The 21,825-nt window shown below is 41.7% G+C and overlaps 1 protein-coding gene across 5 annotated transcripts in view; it reads right to left on the bottom strand.

The window, feature by feature from the left end:
• fam151b (family with sequence similarity 151 member B) overlaps positions 1–21,461 on the bottom strand; it is a 31,016-nt gene extending 9,555 nt beyond the window's left edge. For 3 of the 5 annotated variants that reach the window (XM_036130969.1, XM_036130974.1, XM_036130971.1), the window contains exons 1-2: positions 21,349–21,461; positions 21,074–21,199 (exon numbers count right to left, since the gene is read on the bottom strand). In XM_036130969.1, the coding sequence (XP_035986862.1) occupies positions 21,074–21,194 (121 nt within the window). In that variant the 5' untranslated portion in view covers positions 21,195–21,199; positions 21,349–21,461. Of the gene's footprint in view, positions 1–21,073; positions 21,262–21,348 lie in introns of all 5 variants that reach the window. The other 2 variants (XM_036130970.1, XM_036130973.1) reach the window with 2 other exon arrangements.
• Between the last annotated feature and the right edge of the window lie 364 nt (positions 21,462–21,825).

Genomic DNA, 21,825 nt, shown 5'->3' with positions numbered 1-21,825 from the left:
GGACTTTTGACGGAATCCAGCGTACCTATTTCCAGTGCAAACTCAATCGGGTCCCCCAAGATATATATACACGTGCGTGTGTGTGTGTTTGTGCGCGCGCGGGCGCTCCGCTGCAACACGGCTTTACCGGTGCTGCAGCGGAGGAGAGATCGCGCTAAAGTGACTTGAGTTATATTTGCAGGTAGTCATTATTGTATAAATATTAAAATATAAAAGCGTTCCAGCACATGCTGGGGTGGAGGGATACCACATCACATGTGGTATCCCTCCGCCCCTCTGGTCGGTAACCATCCCCGCAAATTCTAAATTAAAAATTCTAAATTAAGAAATAACTTACCTAATCTTTTCAGTGCATCTCCACCTACTAATCATATAAAAGAGGCCTGGGCTTCGGATAGACTAGTTGAAATTTCAGATAAACTGTGGGAGTTAAGCTTGTCAAGAATCAAAACCTGTTCCATTAACTCTAGATTGCAACTTATTCAATTCAAAGTGATCCATCGTCTGCACTTTTCTAAAACCAAACTTAACAAGTTATTTCCCAGTGTCTCACCAATGTGTGACAAATGTAAATCAGATGATGGGACTTTGGGCCATTTGTTTTGCTCCTGCCCTAAGCTTAAGGACTTCTGGTGCAGAATTTTTAAACTTTAGACTAACGCTTATGGCAAAGTTCTATATCCGCATAATCATTTGATCATTTTGGGTTGCTCTAAATTCTCACTTACTCTTCCCATGTCTCTGCAGCAGGCCCTAATGTTTGGTTTGGTGGTTGCAAAACGGGTTATTCTGCGGGAATGGAAATCCTCTACCCCTCCTTGCTTTAAGAAATGGCTAAATGATATGGTGTCCTGTATCTATCTCGAAGAAATTCGATACTCTTTGTCAGACAACCATCATAAGTTCCTTGATGTGTGGGGTCCTTTTAATAGATACATTCAAAATAATGGGTTATAATGAGTGTGGAACTCGTTTGGACCTGTACTTTTTTTCTCTCTCTCTCTTCTTACTCATCATTGTTGGCATTACTGTCATTAGGCGCCTGCCTTGCATGTGCAATGCAAATGCATGGAGGCACCTATTACTATTCACCTCTAAACGGACTCTTTATTATTAGGCGCCTGCCATAGCACTTGCAATGAGGAGGCAAATGTAGATATATCTGTGAACTACTCAGAAGTGAAATCGGCATGTAGATATCTTTTATCGTCTCTTCACAGTTACTCCTCAAAGCTCATGTCCAAAAATCAGCGAAATCATCGTTTACAATGAAAGTCAATGACGGAATTCTCCAACCGCTAGAGTGGGCCACTCTAGCTTTTTTAAAGATTTCAAAACTCCGAACAACTTCAGCCTACTTGCTCAATTTTCACTCTATGTAGACAAATTATACATCAAAACGTAGGGACTAGTCCCAACTTTCAACGCTGACTGCAGTGGCTGTGATTAATGTAGGGATCTGAAATTCGCACAGTCACTTCCTCTTAACATTTTAAAATTTTCACGTGACTTTCAGTCGTGTCAATTTTCTGTCCCATTTTGGATTTCACATGCTTTCCTATTGGGCCTTTGCTTCCAACAGGACCTGGCATGATAACCAGACACGACCCAATTGGCCAATATAGCACCACCCACATGTGGGAAATGGCGCTACTGACAATTTTGGTCAAATGTTGAGTTCTGGGCCCAGATGTGGTGAGGCTGAGTTTCTAAAGGAGGCCAATCTGACCAATGAACTTTGGTCACGTTTGGTGACATTAAGTATTGGCACCCCTATTTGAGGCACTTCCCAGTACAGGATTTGGACCAAACTAGCAGAGTACACTCACCCAGTGATACCAAACACAACCATGTTAGCGGCTAATCGGAAGTAGCTCTAGGAAGCCTGTACAATCTTCTGCTTGACAGATTTGGTGAATTTTAGCATTTTCTCCCTTTTTAGGCACTTCTCAGTACAGGATTTCAACCAAACTAACAGAGTAACATCACCCGGTGATACTGAACACAGCCATGCTAGCGGCTAACCGTTAGCATGTTGCTGAACGGAAATAGCTTTAGGAAGGTCCTATCAACTTCTGCTTAGCCAGAGTTCTGCTGCCTTTACAGACAGAGAGAGGGCCACAGCTGTCAGTGAGTCTCCATGACAACGCTGCTAGCAAGAGGATCCAAGGAGGTCCATTGACTTAACATGGCACCTTTTGACGGCCGCTGCGGGGGCTGTGAAGACCGTAGGAAGCTTAAATTTGCAGTGTTGCTTCCTGTTGCTATTTCTGACGGTACAGTACGCACAACGTGGCAGGCGCCTTGCTAAATTTCTTCAGAAATTTTCTAGTTAGGCGCCTGCCATAGCATTTGCAATGAGGAGGCTGTGCGAAGCACAGCACTGCCTCCAATGCAAATGCATGGAGGCACCTATTACTATTCACCTCTAAACGGCTTATTTTCTTATTCTTTATTTTTCTTACATCACGATAAATGCGGCCCGAACCGTAGCGAGCACCCCCACGATATAGGTATCAAAACTTGTGGCTCGATTACGAGATGTGTGCTACTACTTTTATTGGGGTTTCGAGTTACCATGGCAACAAAATTAGCGAAAAACCACCCCCAAAAAACCCATAGGAATGAATGGAGTCGGGTCGAAAGAAAGCCTCAAAAAAGCCTCCAAATAACCATTTTCAACGCTGTACTGTATCGTCATGCTTCCACCTACGAACACCATTTAACTTCCAGTTTGTAGATATTTCTGTGAACTACTCAGAAGTGAAAACGGGATGTGGATATCTGTTATCGTCTCCTCACAAGTACTCCTCAAAGCTCATGTCCGAAAATCTGTGAAATCATCGTTTATAATGAAAGTCAATGACGGAATTCTTCAACTGCCAGAGTGGCCCACTCTAGCTTTTTTAAAAATTTCAAAACTCCGAACAACTTGACCTTACTCGCTCAATTTTCACTCTACGTAGACAAATTATACATCAAAACGTAGGTATTTTTGTCAAGATTCGGGAAATGTAACCCTCATTGGTGTGGCATTTATAGATTTTTCGCAAATCACCTCAGACCGACACAAACCCGAAACCTCCCCCATTCATTTCCTATGGAGCGGTTTTGAAAAATGACGTCTAAAAATCCAAAACATCACATGTTTTCGCATCGTCACTACTCCTAAACCGTTTTATGTACAGGCATGAGACTTTCACACATGAATGTCCCAACCCTTCTGGCACTCACAAAAAAGGAATTTTGTGGATAACTGTTACGGTTATTCGGTAGGAACAATTTGTTCGGGAGTAGCGAATGTGCAAAATCCTGAAAACGCTTTGGAGCTGCATTTTCCCACATCAACCACTTTTTTACATGGTCGCTGTGCCTACACCGATTCTTGTACAAACATAAAAATGAGCTTCATGGTCCTCAAAAGCCTGCTGATACTCATGGTGAAATAATTATTTTGATATCTCTTATACTTTTTGAGCTACAGCGATTTGTTCGGAAGCGTTTTAAGAGGATGTCTGAAAATCCATAAAAATCCCATTTAGATCATAATTTTTTACGCCTTTATTAAACTTTTTCCAGCAAAAAACGATAGCTTTTCTTCTTCCCCTATCCGTTAGGAAATAAACGCTGAAAAAATTACGTCTCTACCATTTATAGATCAGGAGATATGAAGCGTTGTTCGGGGCAAAGTTCTCCATTATAATCCAATAGGCAGACTTGGACACCAAGTGTCTGCACTTTTTTAGACTGGCCCGCTGCAGCTGTGTCAGTGAGTTTCCATGACGACGGAACTCTGAGGGCCAGTGGGAGACGTTCCATTGAGATAGAATGGCAACTTTCGACGCCAGCTGCAGCGGCTGTGATTAATGTAGAAATCTGAAATTCGCACAGTCACTTCCTCCTAACATTTTAAAATTTTCATGTGACTTTCAGCCATGTGTCAGTTTTCTGTCCCATTTTGGATTTTACATGCTTTCCTATTGGGCCTTTGCTTCCAACAGGACCTGGCATGATGCCCAGACACGACCCAATTGGCCAATACAGCACCACCCACATGTGGGAAATGGCACTACACACCATTTTGGTCAAATGTTGAGTTCTGGGCCCAGATGTGGTGAGGCTGAGTTGCTAAAGGAGGCCAATCTGACCAATGAACTTTGGTCACGTTTGGTGACATTAAGTATTGGCACCCCTATTTGAGGCACTTCCCAGTACAGGATTTGGACCAAACTGACAGAGTACAATCACCCGGTGATACTGAACACAACCATGTTAGCGGCTAACTGTTAGCATGTTGCTAACCGGAAGTAGCTCTAGAAAGGTCTCACCATCTTCTGCTTCACAGAGTCTGTTCTTACTTTAGAGAGAAAGCTCCACAAGAAATTTGGGCTACGTCGCATAAAGCATCTCCAAGCTATCAGGTGTCAAACATCCAATGCTTTTCAATGGGGGACCAAACCCCTTATGGTCCCAATAATGCATGCCCATATATGTCGCTAAAGTATAGCTCAGATGGTAAGTGCAGGCTTTGCATGCAAGAGGTCGTGGGATCGAAACCCGGCGTGGCAGACTAAGAATTTTGTATTATAATCCCCACAGTGTGTATATTAAAACATATGTGCTGATCCCATGAAGTATTTTTTTGTACCACCCGCCATTTTCAGTTACCATGGCAACGTTATAAACAACGTTTTTTCTCCCTATTTAAGGCTCATCCCAGTACAGGATTTGGACCAAACTAACAGAGTACACTCACCCAGTGATACCAAACACAACCATGTTAGCGGCTAACGGTTAGCATGTTGCTAACCGGAAGTAGCTCTAGGAAGCCTGTACAAACTTCTGCTTGACAGATTTGGTGAATTTTAGCATTTTCTCCCTTTTTAGGCACTTCTCAGTACAGGATTTCAACCAAACTAACAGAGTAACATCACCCGGTGATACTGAACACAGCCATGCTAGCGGCTAACCGTTAGCATGTTGCTAACGGAAATAGCTTTAGGAAGGTCCTACCAACTGCTGCTTAGCCAGAGTTCTTCTGCCTTTACAGACAGAGAGAGGGCTGCAGCTGTCAGTGAGTCTCCATGACAACGCTGCTAGCAAGAGGCTCCTAGGAGGTCCATTGACTTAACATGGCACCTTTCGACGGCCGTTGCGGGGGCTGTGAAGACCGTAGGAAGCTGAAATTCGCAGTGTGGCTTCCTGTTGCTATTTCTGACGGTACGGTACGCACCAAGTGGCAGGCGCCTTGCTAAATTTCTTCAGAAATTTTTCTAGTCTTTACTTCTTCTTCCGTCACGATTAATGCAGCCCGAACTGTAGCGTGCACCCCCACAACATAGGTATCAAAACCTGCGGCTCGATTACGAGATGTGTGCTACTACTTTTATTGGGATTTCGAGTTACCATGGCAACAAAATTAGCGAAAAACCACCCCCAAAAAACCCATAGGAATGAATGGAGTCGGGTCGAAAGAAAGCCTCAAAAAAGCCTCCAAATGACCATTTTCAACGCTGTACTGTATTGTCATGCTTCCACCTACGAACACCATTTAACTTCCAGTTTGTAGATATTTCTGTGAACTACTCAGAAGTGAAAACGGGATGTGGATATCTGTTATCGTCTCCTCACAAATACTCCTCAAAGCTCATGTCCGAAAATCAGTGAAATCATCGTTTACAATGAAAGTCAATGACGGAATTCTCCAACCGCTAGAGTGGGCCACTCTAGCTTTTTTAAAGATTTCAAAACTCCGAACAACTTGACCTTACTCGCTCAATTTTCACTCTATGTAGACAAATTATACATCAAAACGTAGGTATTTTTGTCAGGATTCGGGAAATGTAACCCTCATTGGTGTGGCATTTATAGATTTTTCGCAAATCACCTCAGACCGACACAAACCCGAAACCTCCCCCATTCATTTCCTATGGAGCGGTTTTGAAAAATGACGTCTAAAAATCCAAAACATCACATGTTTTCGCATCGTCGCTACTCCTAAACCGTTTCATGTACAGACATGAGACTTTCACACATGAATGTCCCAACCCTTCTGGCACTCACAAAAAAGGAATTTTGTGGATAACTGTTACGGTTTTTCCGCAGGAACAATTTGTTCGGGAGTAGCGAATGTGCAAAATCCTAAAAACGCTTTGGAGCTGCATTTTCCCACACCATCCACTTTTTTACATCGTCACTGTGTCTACACCGATTTTTGTACTAACATAAAAATGAGCTTCATGGTCCTCAAAGGCCTGCTGATACTCATGGTGAAAGAATTATCTTGATATCTCTTATACTTTTTGAGTTACAGCGATTTGTTCGGGACCCTCTTTAGAGGATTTCTGAAAATCCATAAAAATCCCATTTAGATCATAATTTTTTACGACTTTATTAAACTTTTTCTAGCAAAAAACGATAGCTTTTCTTCTTCCCCTATCCGTTACGAACTAAACGCAGAAAAAATTACGTCTCTACCATTTACGGATGAAGAGATATCAAGCGTTGTTCGGGGCAAAGTTCTCCATTATAATCCAATGGGACTTTTTGTGAGCAAAGTCTCTGCACTTTGGTGCAGAGACTTTGGCCGCTGCAGGTGTGTGAGTGAGTTTCCATGACAACGGAACTCTGAGGGCCAGAGGGAGAAGGTCCATTAGGATACAATGGCAACTTTCGACGCCCGCTGCAGCGGCTGTGATTAATGTAGGAATCTGAAATTCGCACAGTCACTTCCTCCTAACATTTTAAAATTTTCATGTGACTTTCAGCCATGTGTCAGTTTTCTGTCCCATTTTGGATTTTACATGCTTTCCTATTGGGCCTTTGCTTCCAACAGGACCTGGCATGATGCCCAGACACGACCCAATTGGCCAATACAGCACCACCCACATGTGGGAAATGGCACTACACACCATTTTGGTCAAATGTTGAGTTCTGGACCCAGATGTGGTAAAGCTGAGTTTCTAAAGGAGGCCAATCTGTCCCATGAACTTTGGTCACGTTTGGTGACATTAAGTATTGGCACCCCTATTTGAGGCACTTCCCAGTACAGGATTTAGACCAAACTGACAGAGTACAATCAGCTGGTGATACTGAACACAACCATGTTAGCGACTAACAGTTAGGATGTTGCTAACCGGAAGTAGCTCTAGGAAGGTCTCACCAACTTTTGCTTCACAGAGTCTGTTCTTACTTTAGAGAGAAAGCTCCACAAGAAATTTGGGCTACGTCGCATAAAGCATCTCCAAGCTATGAGGTGTCAAACATCCAATGCTTTTCAAAGGGGGACCAAACCCCTTATGGTCCCAATAATGCATGCCCATGTATAGCTCAGATGGAAAGTGCAGGCTTTGCATGCAAGAGGTCATGGGATCGATTCCCGGTGTGGGAGACTAAGAGTTTTGTATTATAATCCCCACAGTGTGTATATTAAAACATGTGTGCTGATCCCATGAAGTATTTTTTTGTACCACCCGCCATTTTGAGTTACCATGGCAACGTTACAAACAACGTTTTTTCTCCCTATTTGAGGCTCATCCCGGTACAGGATTTGGACCAAACTAAGAGTACACTCACCCAGTGATACCAAACACAACCATGTTAGCGGCTAACGGTTAGCATGTTGCTAACCGGAAGTAGCTCTAGGAAGCTTGTACAAACTGCTGCTTGACAGATTTGGTGAATTTTCGGATTTTCTCCCTTTTTAGGCACTTCTCAGTACAGGATTTCAACCAAACTAACAGAGTAACATCACCCGGTGATACTGAACACAGCCCTGCTAGTGGCTAACCGTTAGCATGTTGCTAACGGAAATAGCTTTAGGAAGGTCCTACCAACTTCTGCTTAGCCAGAGTTCTTCTGCCTTTACAGACAGAGGGCTGCAGCTGTCAGTGAGTCTCCATGACAACGCTGCTAGCAAGAGGCTCCTAGGAGGTCCATTGACTTAACATGGCACCTTTCAACGGCCGTTGCGGGGGCTGTGAAGACCGTAGGAAGCTGAAATTCGCAATGTGGCTTCCTGTTGCTATTTCTGACGGTACGGTACGCACCAAGTGGCAGGCGCCTTGCTAAATTTCTTCAGAAATTTTTCTAGTTATTCTTTACTTCTTCTTCCGTCACGATTAATGGGGCCCGAACCGTAGCGAGCACCCCCACAATATAGGTATCAAAACGTGTGGCTCGATTACGAGATGTGTGCTGGTACTTTTATTGGGGTTTCGAGTTACCATGGCAACAAAATTAGCGAAAAACCACCCCCAAAAAACCCATAGGAATGAATGGAGTCGGGTCGAAAGAAAGCCTCAAAAAAGCCTCCAAATAACCATTTTCAACGCTGTACTGTATCGTCATGCTTCCACCTACGAACACCATTTAACTTCCAGTTTGTAGATATTTCTGTGAACTACTCAGAAGTGAAAACGGGATGTGGATATCTGTTATCGTCTCCTCACAAGTACTCCTCAAAGCTCATGTCCGAAAATCAGTGAAATCATCGTTTACAATGAAAGTCAATGACGGAATTCTCCAACCGCTAGAGTGGGCCACTCTAGCTTTTTTAAAGATTTCAAAACTCCGAACAACTTGACCTTACTCGCTCAATTTTCACTCTATGTAGACAAATTATACATCAAAACGTAGGTATTTTTGTCAGGATTCAGGAAATGTAACCCTCATTGGTGTGGCATTTATAGATTTTTCGCAAATCACCTCAGACCGACACAAACCCGAAACCTCCCCCATTCATTTCCTATGGAGCGGTTTTGAAAAATGACGTCTAAAAATCCAAAACATCACATGTTTTCGCATCGTCGCTACTCCTAAACCGTTTTATGTACAGACATGAGACTTTCACACATGAATGTCCTAACCCTTCTGGCATTCACAAAAAAGGAATTTTGTGGATAACTGTTACGGTTTTTCCGCAGGAACAATTTGTTCGGGAGTAGCGAATGTGCAAAATCCTAAAAACGCTTTGGAGCTGCATTTTCCCACACCATCCACTTTTTTACATCGTCACTGTGTCTACACCGATTTTTGTACTAACATAAAAATGAGCTTCATGGTCCTCAAAGGCCTGCTGATACTCATGGTGAAAGAATTATCTTGATATCTCTTATACTTTTTGAGTTACAGCGATTTGTTCGGGACCCTCTTTAGAGGATTTCTGAAAATCCATAAAAATCCCATTTAGATCATAATTTTTTACGACTTTATTAAACTTTTTCTAGCAAAAAACGATAGCTTTTCTTCTTCCCCTATCCGTTACGAACTAAACGCAGAAAAAATTACGTCTCTACCATTTACGGATGAAGAGATATCAAGCGTTGTTCGGGGCAAAGTTCTCCATTATAATCCAATGGGACTTTTTGTGAGCAAAGTCTCTGCACTTTGGTGCAGAGACTTTGGCCGCTGCAGGTGTGTGAGTGAGTTTCCATGACAACGGAACTCTGAGGGCCAGAGGGAGAAGGTCCATTAGGATACAATGGCAACTTTCGACGCCCGCTGCAGCGGCTGTGATTAATGTAGGAATCTGAAATTCGCACAGTCACTTCCTCCTAACATTTTAAAATTTTCATGTGACTTTCAGCCATGTGTCAGTTTTCTGTCCCATTTTGGATTTTACATGCTTTCCTATTGGGCCTTTGCTTCCAACAGGACCTGGCATGATGCCCAGACACGACCCAATTGGCCAATACAGCACCACCCACATGTGGGAAATGGCACTACACACCATTTTGGTCAAATGTTGAGTTCTGGACCCAGATGTGGTAAAGCTGAGTTTCTAAAGGAGGCCAATCTGTCCCATGAACTTTGGTCACGTTTGGTGACATTAAGTATTGGCACCCCTATTTGAGGCACTTCCCAGTACAGGATTTAGACCAAACTGACAGAGTACAATCAGCTGGTGATACTGAACACAACCATGTTAGCGACTAACAGTTAGGATGTTGCTAACCGGAAGTAGCTCTAGGAAGGTCTCACCAACTTTTGCTTCACAGAGTCTGTTCTTACTTTAGAGAGAAAGCTCCACAAGAAATTTGGGCTACGTCGCATAAAGCATCTCCAAGCTATGAGGTGTCAAACATCCAATGCTTTTCAAAGGGGGACCAAACCCCTTATGGTCCCAATAATGCATGCCCATGTATAGCTCAGATGGAAAGTGCAGGCTTTGCATGCAAGAGGTCATGGGATCGATTCCCGGTGTGGGAGACTAAGAGTTTTGTATTATAATCCCCACAGTGTGTATATTAAAACATGTGTGCTGATCCCATGAAGTATTTTTTTGTACCACCCGCCATTTTGAGTTACCATGGCAACGTTACAAACAACGTTTTTTCTCCCTATTTGAGGCTCATCCCGGTACAGGATTTGGACCAAACTAAGAGTACACTCACCCAGTGATACCAAACACAACCATGTTAGCGGCTAACGGTTAGCATGTTGCTAACCGGAAGTAGCTCTAGGAAGCTTGTACAAACTGCTGCTTGACAGATTTGGTGAATTTTCGGATTTTCTCCCTTTTTAGGCACTTCTCAGTACAGGATTTCAACCAAACTAACAGAGTAACATCACCCGGTGATACTGAACACAGCCCTGCTAGTGGCTAACCGTTAGCATGTTGCTAACGAAAATAGCTTTAGGAAGGTCCTACCAACTTCTGCTTAGCCAGAGTTCTTCTGCCTTTACAGACAGAGGGCTGCAGCTGTCAGTGAGTCTCCATGACAACGCTGCTAGCAAGAGGCTCCTAGGAGGTCCATTGACTTAACATGGCACCTTTCAACGGCCGTTGCGGGGGCTGTGAAGACCGTAGGAAGCTGAAATTCGCAATGTGGCTTCCTGTTGCTATTTCTGACGGTACGGTACGCACCAAGTGGCAGGCGCCTTGCTAAATTTCTTCAGAAATTTTTCTAGTTATTCTTTACTTCTTCTTCCGTCACGATTAATGGGGCCCGAACCGTAGCGAGCACCCCCACAATATAGGTATCAAAACGTGTGGCTCGATTACGAGATGTGTGCTGGTACTTTTATTGGGGTTTCGAGTTACCATGGCAACAAAATTAGCGAAAAACCACCCCCAAAAAACCCATAGGAATGAATGGAGTCGGGTCGAAAGAAAGCCTCAAAAAAGCCTCCAAATAACCATTTTCAACGCTGTACTGTATCGTCATGCTTCCACCTACGAACACCATTTAACTTCCAGTTTGTAGATATTTCTGTGAACTACTCAGAAGTGAAAACGGGATGTGGATATCTGTTATCGTCTCCTCACAAGTACTCCTCAAAGCTCATGTCCGAAAATCAGTGAAATCATCGTTTACAATGAAAGTCAATGACGGAATTCTCCAACCGCTAGAGTGGGCCACTCTAGCTTTTTTAAAGATTTCAAAACTCCGAACAACTTGACCTTACTCGCTCAATTTTCACTCTATGTAGACAAATTATACATCAAAACGTAGGTATTTTTGTCAGGATTCAGGAAATGTAACCCTCATTGGTGTGGCATTTATAGATTTTTCGCAAATCACCTCAGACCGACACAAACCCGAAACCTCCCCCATTCATTTCCTATGGAGCGGTTTTGAAAAATGACGTCTAAAAATCCAAAACATCACATGTTTTCGCATCGTCGCTACTCCTAAACCGTTTTATGTACAGACATGAGACTTTCACACATGAATGTCCTAACCCTTCTGGCATTCACAAAAAAGGAATTTTGTGGATAACTGTTACGGTTTTTCCGCAGGAACAATTTGTTCGGGAGTAGCGAATGTGCAAAATCCTAAAAACGCTTTGGAGCTGCATTTTCCCACATCAACCACTTTTTTACATCGTCGCTGTGTCTACACCGATTTTTGTACAAACATAAAAATGAGCTCCATAGTCCCCAAAAGCCTGCTGATACTCATGGTGAAAGAATTATTTTGATATGTCTTATACTTTTTGAGTTACAGCGATTTGTTCGGGACCCTTTTTAGAGGATTTCTGAAAATCCATAAAAATCCCATTTAGATCATAATTTTTTACGCCTTTATTAAACTTTTTCTAGCAAAACACGATAGCTTATCTTCTTCCCCTATCCGTTAGGAAATAAACGCAGAAAAAATTACGTCTCTACCATTTATGGATCAGGAGATATGAAGCGTTGTTCGGGCTGTGCGGGTTGAACTCGCACAGCTGACAATACAGTGATCTGATTGGCTGAGCAGCAAAACTCAGGTCATGTGACCTCTTGGACCGGAGCGCAACAGTTTAACTTTTTTTATCGGCTTAAACTTATTAATGTGCAAATGAAAACGTGGGCACATTGGTGTTTTGAGATCACTGCTATGTGTAGCAACTTATCCAAGTGAAAGAAAGTTGCCCTCTGACAGTTCATACGAAAAGTCACCCTACAGATTCTGGCCTATTTGGATTGTTTGTTTTTGAGTTATTGTCACTGATTCAGAGTGGGCAATCTATTCCACCAATAGAGTAAATAAGTATGCTTAAGGGCTTCTTGAGTTACTGAACATTTCCCAGGGCAGAGGTTTATTTGGGGTGACTAACATGAGGGGTCAGCATATGTTTTTCCAGATAGTGTACAAGTGAAGGGATAGAAGAAAAAGGCGCTTAGAATTAAGTATTTTGTAGTATTTTGAAAATACAAAAATACAGTATTTTATTTTGATACATTTTTTGGCTGCTGTATTTTGTAGTTTATTTTGATACATTTTTAAGGTGGGTATTTTGTATTTTATTTGGAAATACATTTGATGTATTTGTGCCCATCCCTGCACACATGAATGTCCCAACCCTTCACAAACCCACTCACAAAAAAGGCATTTTTTGGATAACTGTTACGGTTTTGCCGCAGGTACAATTTGTTCGGGAGTAGCGAAAGTGCAAAATCCTGAAAATGCTTTAGAGCTGCATTTTTCCACATGATCCACTTTTTTACAACATCGCTGTGCCTACACCGATTTTTGTACAAACATAAAAATGAGCAACATAGTCCTCAAAAGCCTGCTGATACTCACAGTGAAAGAATTATCTCTTATACTTTTTCAGCTAGAGCGATTTGTTCGGGACCGTTTTTAGAGGATTTTTGAAATTCTTTAAAAATCCCCTTTATCATAATTTTTTACGCCTTTATTAAAATATTTCCAGCAAAAACCGATAACAAGTCTTCTTCCCCTATCCGTTAAGAAATAAACGCAGAAAAAATTACATCTCTACCATTTACGGATCAGGAGATATGGAGTGTTGTGCGAGGCAAAGTTCTCCATTATAACCTATTGGGAGATATTCTGAGCAAAGTGTCTGCACTTTGGTAGAATGGCCGGCTGCAGGTGTGAGCGAGTTTCCATGACGACGGAACTCTGCTGACCAGAGGGACAGGCTCCATTGGGATAGAATGGCAACTTTCGACACCCACTGCAGTGGCTGTGATTAATGTAGGAATCTGAAATTCGCACAGTCACTTCCTCTTAACATTTTAAAATTTTCAAGTGATTATCAGCCATGTGTAAGTGACACATGGCTGACCCATTATGACCCATTTTGGATTTCACATGCTTTCCTATTGGGCCTTTGCTTCCAACAGGACCTGGCATGATGCCCAGACACAACCCAATTGGACAATACAGCACCACCCACCTGTGGGAATTGGCGCTTCACACCATTTTGGTCAAATGTTGAGTTCTGGGCCCAGATTTGGTGAGGCTGAGTTGCTAAAGGAGGCCGATCTGACCCATGAACTTTGGTCACGTTTGGTGACATTAAGTATTGGCACCCCTTTTTGAGGCACTTCCCAGTACAGGATTTGGACCAAACTGACAGAGTACAATCACCTTGTGATACTGAACACAACCATGTTAGCGGTTAACTGTTAGCATGTTGCTAACCGGAAGTAGCTCTAGGAAGCTCGTATAAACTTCTGCTTCACAGAGTCTGTACTTCCTTTAGAGAGAAAGCTCCACAATAAATTTGGCCTACGTCGCATAAAGCATCTCCAAGCCATGAGGTGTCAAACATCCAATGCTTTTCAATGGGGGACCAACCCCTTTATGGTCCAAGAAATGCATTCCCATATATGGCTACGGTATAGCTCAGATGGAAAGTGCAGGCTTTGCATGCAAGAGCTCATGGGATTGAATCCTGGTGTGGTAGACTAAGAGTTTTATATTATAATCCCCACAGTGTGTATATCAAAACATGTCCGCTGAGCCCATGAAGTATTTTTTGTACCACCCCCCCCCATTTTGAGTTACCATGGCAACATTCTAAACGATGTATTTTCTCCCTATTTGAGGCACATCCCTGTACAGGATTTGGACCAAACTAACAGAGTACACTCACCCAGTGATACCTAACACAACCATGTTAGCGGCTAACGGTTAGCATGTTGCTAACCGGAAGTAGCCCTAGGAAGCTCGTACAAACTTCTGCTTCACAGAGTCTGTACTTCCTTTAAAGAGAAAGCTCCACAAGAAATTTGGCCTACGTCGCATAAAGCATCTCCAAGCTATGAGGTGTCAAACATCCAATGCTTTTCAATGGGGGGTGAAACTAACAATAAAAGTATAAATAGAAAGTTTGCCGTTGATCAAGGCAGCTAGCTGAGGTAGGCTACTGTAAACCGTTAGCTAGTAGCTACCGTCTCGCGAACAAGCTGTGACGGCAAACTGAAATAACGGTACTGCAGACGGCTAGCTGCCGTCTCTTGGTCCATGTTCACGTAACATAGCATTTTGAGCTCCGACACTCTGCTTGTTAGAAGCGGTTATGTTGACAAGTTTAATGACTATGATTTAGCAAATACACACAGGTGAAGATGAATAAGTACACACTGTTTTTTAGAAACGGTTATTTTGCCAACTTGAACAAGTAGGAATTAGTCCGCACAAACAGGGTTTACAAAGGGTTTTGTAAATGGTCATTGCTGTTTAGTTCAAGTGATTTAAAGTGATTCTTATATCTTGTAGCCATGTTAAAGCACTCTATGGAGCCACAGTGTCCTTGGATAACTGATATGTTTGAAGATGAATATAGAGTATAGGATATGTGATATTCTGTTATATTGGGAGATGGCAATATGGCAATGTTTTGTATGAATTGTTATGTATGCATTGGGGATAAGATTGCTATCTACTGTTGTATATTTGTGTATTGTGTGCTTTGTGTGTTGTGCACCACACTGGAGCTTGAGCGAGACAGGGGTTGATGATAAACTGGCTAAGGCGATAGCCAACTCAGAACTTTCCTTTCTCCCCTTTTTCTTCATCTTTCTTCCTTTGTCTACATTTGTTTTCCCGCATTTTTCTTTGAAGTCCTTTGTTCAGGAGTGAGACCACCTCGTACCACTGATCTCTATTATAAACTGGAGTGCTAATAGGGTAGTTCACGCGTGACGTCCCGCGTGACGTCGGCGCTACATCCGGGTCCCGCTGGTAGGCAAAAACAGAGCTGCTCTTGTCTACAACATGACAAAACGGGTGATTTAGAGCGTACTTTTAGTTCGTTTATTTTTGTAATCTAAGCAATGCCTACGACTTGTTGTGCTCCCGGTTGCACAGAGAGGCATTCCAAATCGTTGGATGTACATTTCTGTCGTTTACCGAAGGAGGAAGGACGCAGAAAGAATTGGATATTTTCAATGAAAAGAGCGCAGGCAGATAATCCCAATGGACTGGGGGAGCGATCATACTACGACAGAATTTGCAGTCTACACTTCATCTCCGGTAAATACAACTTTATTCTGCTCTAGTCATTGTTCTGCTTAAATAGCGGCGGAGGGGAGGTGATGATCGCTACACGGGCCGCAGAAGCGGCTGCTACAGCAGCAGCAGCCATTGTCTGAAGCAGCAGCAGCAGCAGCGGCTTCTCCGGCCCGAGTAGTGTTTACGCAGCAGCGGCTACAGCTGCTGCTGCTAGCAGTAAGTAAGCTGCTGCTAGCAGCTTACTTACTGCTGCTAGCAGCAGCTTACTTACTGCTGCTAGCAGCAGCTTACTTACTGCTGCTTACTTACTGCAGTAAGTAAGTAAGCTGCTAGCAGCAGTAGCAGCAGCAGTAGCAGCAGTAAGCTGCTGCTGCTAGTACTTCTGTGTTTACGCTGCAATGTCGCCGACACTGCCACCCATTTTAACAAGACAAAAACACCTAAATAATCCGTAGTGAAAAATGTTTTTTTTTAACCTACCGGGCCTCTGCTGAGACGCGGTCTGTGTCCGACGCCGCTTTGTGCTGTTGCACAAACATGTCTGAACATCCATCCATCCATTTTCTGACCGCTTAATCCCTCATGGCGTCGCGGGCGTTGCTGGAGCCTTTTTCCTGATATAAAATAATTGCAGCCGTCCAGTGGTTTCAAGGCTTTCATGCTCTCTCGTCTGTACTGGCCTGCCGTGTTTATAAGGCAGCTGTATGTCGCGGTACGGAACAGTTGGCCAGCATTTCACAGACTCGCTCCGTCCCTTCAGGCTTTTGCTGTGTGGATCTGGCAATCTGATACCATCAACCATCAACTTACTCTTAAAACGATCTTGTAGTACGTTATCTAAAGAAGAAAAATACGTGGAGAACTCGTCAGTTTCTCTGTTTGCGTCCGCCATTGTGTTCGTCTTTTGCCTACCGGTCCGGCGCGCATGCGCGAAAAACCCGCATCAAAACAATAACAATGAACTGGTCTATAGCCACTGTTAGAACGAGTCGCTTTGAAGCCACCAGCCGCCATATTGGTACTCCCTATTTTCCTCCAGTAACTAGGGAATATGTGCGCTACAGCATCGAATAACGAGGATTTTTTCATGTTCGGGGGGGGGGGGGGGGCTTAAAACTTTTAAAATGTCAAATGCCATATACTTTTATGTTATGTTCTAAAACTATCAAGTACTGAGAAAGTCATGTGCTGACATATTTTGCATTTTATTCATTTAAAAATATATATATATAACATGTGTAAATATATAAATAACAATATACAAAAACATATTTACACACACATATATATATACATATATATATATATATATATATATATATATATATATATATATATATATATATATATATATATATATATATATATATATATATATATATATATAATATGAATAACATGTAAAATATTTCAGCACATCATTTCCTAGTAGTTGATAGTGTTAGTACATCCACTGACTGTAGAATTACCTATGAAACGTTTTCACACAGCCAGAAAACTGCTTGTTGTTGCAACCAAATCCTATGGAATTCTGTGAAAGTAGGGAGTAGCAAGATGGCGGCCAGTGACTTCAGTTTTTCGGCAAAATCAGCACTCCAGTGCCTCGTACTCAGGGTCCGCCCAAACTAGGCAGGGTGCGTTAGATACGTCATTAGGGCCGCCCCCTTACGTACCAAGCAAGGCCATAGGTCATATGTCGTCATAGTCGCCATCTTGGAGAGGTACAGGGTAGCTCTAAACGGTTAGCTTAGCTTGTTTTGGAGTGACATCAGTTAGCTGCCACTAGCCGTGCTACCGGTAATAGGAGGAGTTGGAAACCAACCGTGCATGATTGCTAGAGACTAGTTGTGCAGTACAGAAGCGTTCCCCATCAGGCTTCAGGTCTGTTTTCGGTACTCCAGCTGTGCTATCTCAATGCTATTTTGTCTTTCAATGCAGCTATGTCAAAGGCAGACTTCTTCAATGTGATGTCAATCAGTCTTAACAACTGTGAATTGATTTAAGCATTGCTATCTCTCATTTAATCCATTTTTGACTTGTTTTATTTTCATTTATTTTCCTTTGTATGTTCTTTTGAGTAGTGAGTAGTGTTTCCTTGTGTTTTATTAAGTAGAATAATTGCTGTAACAGGGAATTATTAGTTTAATAAATAATAACATGTGAAATAGTAGTTGTTTGTGATTATTTCGGTCCAGAAGTTGAATGGTCTCTAAGAGCAAAAGAAGTACTTTCTTTTGAGTTAACAACCGAATAAAATGAGACATTATTATTGGTTTGTGGTAAGCTAAGGGATAAAACTCCAATTCCGATTATAATTTGAGTTATCAACGTTTGCTGGACAAGTCTCATCAGTTAAACTGGTCAAATCACACTTTTCCAGTATAAAAAAGTTCATAACTGTTAATTAATGAACAAATTGTTAGTATTAATCATTACAGGCTCATAGCCAGACCTCTCAACTTTGATCAAAAGTTAAGAGTTTGATTATGCTAATGTAGGGGCGGGGCTTGTTTGGGGGCGGGGCTAACCGGACCCTGGAAGAGCCGGTGGAGTCAACTCCATCTCATTTTTATCCCACCAGACAATGAAGTAGACGTATTACTTTTGTTAAAAAGAGAAAGAGACGTATTCATACTTTATTGTTCAGTTAATGGAATAAGACATAAAAAATACACAATTGTTCAAATAATACTGAATAAAATTAAGTAGTTTTAAGTTATTGACCGAATTATTACACTGTTACACATTCATCTATGGGTTGTTTATCATTGTAGATCTATAACCTGATTGGTGGATCAGGCTCCGTTTCATGAAGCCTTTATGGTCAACATTTTCCCCTCAGCAGCAACACTGAAGCACACAGAGGTTCCCGCTGCGTCTTTACTCACGATCCAGCTGCTGATGTCTCCCTCTTTTCAGCTCAATGCACTTCTAGACTGTTACAGTTTATAACATTCTCATCACCTTTCACAGCGACAGGTTTCTCAGTCAGTCGCCACGCTGATCAGACAAAGCTCTATTGCTCTCGTCAGTGCGCTCTGGGCGCTGAGATGGGCGGATTTTACCCCCGTTGGTGCGCTGCGTATCAGGGATAAACAGTGGGGGAAATGCATAACTAAATACTGTAAAGGGCTTCTATAAAGGGAACAGGGGTACTCACAGGTCTGAGATGAAGCCCCTGATGTTACAAGTTCTTTAAAATGACCCTTAAAAGTGCGCACCTGAATTAAAGCGCAAGGCAGCAGCCCACCGAAGCTCCACTGAATCTATAAAAAAATAGCATGAAATACAGCTACTAACTCTCCTATTGACTTTAACTGGCACACATTGCTACCGATGTGAGGGAATTAAACGTAGTGATTCACGTTGTGAATGGTTAATGGTGATAAAAGCACCTGCTCCGAGGGAAAGGAGGGGGGAGAGGAGCAAGCGCTGAGGCACAGAAATACGGTGCATGTAGTTAAAAAAATGCAGAATTAATAAAAACGAAACTTATAAATAGACTAAGTGGCTTTTTAAACTGCATCTGGTTAGCAGAACTGTTTTATGATCCAGCGTGCAGCCATGCAGCAGCTCCACCCCCTCTTCTCCCCTCCCCTCCTGTGTACGCGGTACAGGACCTTACCGTCTTACTTTCACCACTGGTTAAGACTAAAATTATTCATAACTCTGATCACTCTTCCTGCTGCTCTGTTAACATGAACTGCAGCAGGAATTATTGATGGCCACAGGTTGTGAAAGAAGCCGAAACAGCTCAGCAGAAGGCGGAGTTTTGTCGTCCGCAGCCCAGATGGGCTTTGTGATTTTTATGCGTGAGAAATGCCATGTTTGCGTGTGAAATGTCATTTGTTGCGTGTGAAGTTAGTGAAATGCGTGTGTCACACGGTCAATGCGTGAGAGTTGAGAGCCCTGCTCATAGCCCTTAGATCGCTACCATTTGGATTAAATTTGTTATACCATTTGAGTTTGAATGATCTATTATTAAATTATAATCGCAAATTATAATTAATAATAATATTCATAATGAAACAGGTTTCTGGCATAACACGCTATATAAATAAATTTTAATTAATTTAATACCTCGACAGTTCTCACTGTTCATTCAAGACAAGAATGTAACAAGTTTTTCAGATCCAGGAGTGAATGCTGCTTGTTGGGACTTTGATGCAATCAACTGGATTCCCCTATATAGGACGTTTTTGACTAATCTGTATAATTTGACCCAATCTGTATAATATGATTGAACTCGGCTTGGTAAAGTGCCTTGAGATGACATGTTTCATGAATTGGCGCTATAAAAATAAAATTGAATTGAATTGAAATTTAATCTGTATTGTCCAAAAAATATTTTCCATCACCCCTAAAGAGACAAAATTTAATAAAAGATTTCAATTTTACAAATATAAAAAAAGATTAGATGTAATTACCTTAAATTTCACATTATACCAAAGGCGAAAGAGGTTCATTTCAAAATAATAAACAATATTTATCCTTGTGGTGATTTTTTTGAAATTTAATATTCTGTATATAAATAACTGCTCCAGGTGTGTTCAACAGTACACAAGCCTGTAAGATTGGGATATGTTCATAGATAAATAAATAAATAAACACTGGCGTCAACTCATTTGACCGCAGTACAGATCACCATATCAGACTGTCGGTTTGCTTCCAGGTCCTCATAACAAAACAACAAGCAAACAAAGCATGGACAGCCAAACCTCTTTACACATTATTTTATAACTTAATTAGTTTGAGTGCTTTCTGATTGATATTTTTTGCAGCTAATAGTACTGATGCTGTAATAAGATTAAGCTAATTTGGCGGGGAAAACAAAAAAAAATTATCTAGCTGATGATGAAACTGTGTGATCCAGTTGTTATTTGTCCCCTTTTAGTATTTGTTTTTATTAATGAGTTGGCAAAACAGCAAAATCACTATCACAAACACAGAAAGAACATAAAACCAGACAATAATCCAAGGGGATTATACAGCAGACATTAACAGATAAAAAAGTAAATCAATTCACAGGTCAGGTCTTCATAGCTTTGGTATTCTTTTTAAGTGTTATAATTGTTTGAATTCCTTTTTCAAACATAAGAAGGAATGTTTGTGGTTGGATAATTTGGATATATGTAGTCGTCTATATTATGTTTTGTAAATAATAAATAATGTTTATGATTTTTGTTTTATTAGTATAATAAGAGAATAATCCAAACAACACATCTAAATAAGTTAGGGACAAGTTGTTGGGAATCCTGCCATCTATATCCATCCATCTTGGATAGATCTTACCAAAAAAAATGCACGAAACAGAAGAGAACCGGAATAAGTGACACAGACCTTCTTCAGAATAGAGCATGACGTCAGTGACGTACCGGTAAGAGCTTGCGCGAGCGCGTTCCTGCTGTTGACCCCATGCGACCACATGATTTGCGCTGCGTCACTTCCTGTCAGTAGCCCCCGGCTCCTGAAGAACTGCAGTGTTCTGTCACACATGGTCCCTGCAGAGGTAATCCCTCCGTGAGATTCCAAATCCACGAGAAGTGGAGATGTAGGAGCGCAGCTGCGGTTCAACACGTCCACAGCTCTTTCACTGTTTAAATTCTGACACACATACACCGTTATACAGGCGTTTAAAATCAAAACAAACCTGAGAAAATGAAAGAAATTTGTCTTCCAGGTTGGCTTCCAGTATGAAGAAGTTAAGCAAAGGAAAAAGCGATTTCTTCTTTGCGGCTTTGTGCACCCTGCGTGATGTAATACCGCCACCTGTTGTTGTAACAGAAGTGTAGCATGCACACGCTAACCGTCTGTTTTATTGCTTTCATCTGAAATACCAAAACAGGCATTCTCTCTTTTCCTGCATATATGGCACAGCTCTCCTTTCCTGGGAGCTCCTGTATTTTAATTTAACTCGGTCAGTTCCTTTAGTTATGTTGTCATAGGCACTGCTGGACAAAACTGACCAACTTTCCTGTTTGTATTTGCTTTAAGTTTGTGTATCTTTACAAGTAGACATCTTTAAGAAATCGACCATCATGAAAAAGTTAAATATTTTTCGGCACTCATTTCAGAAGGTGAAACTCTTATGTTTACACCTTACAGGGTAAAATATTATATGTTTTTG

Source organism: Fundulus heteroclitus, unplaced genomic scaffold (assembly GCF_011125445.2).
Source record: "Fundulus heteroclitus isolate FHET01 unplaced genomic scaffold, MU-UCD_Fhet_4.1 scaffold_40, whole genome shotgun sequence".
In the NCBI taxonomy this organism is placed as follows: domain Eukaryota; kingdom Metazoa; phylum Chordata; class Actinopteri; order Cyprinodontiformes; family Fundulidae; genus Fundulus; species Fundulus heteroclitus.
Note: the sequence above shows the minus strand (reverse complement) of the source record. Positions and strands in the feature narration are given on the sequence as shown.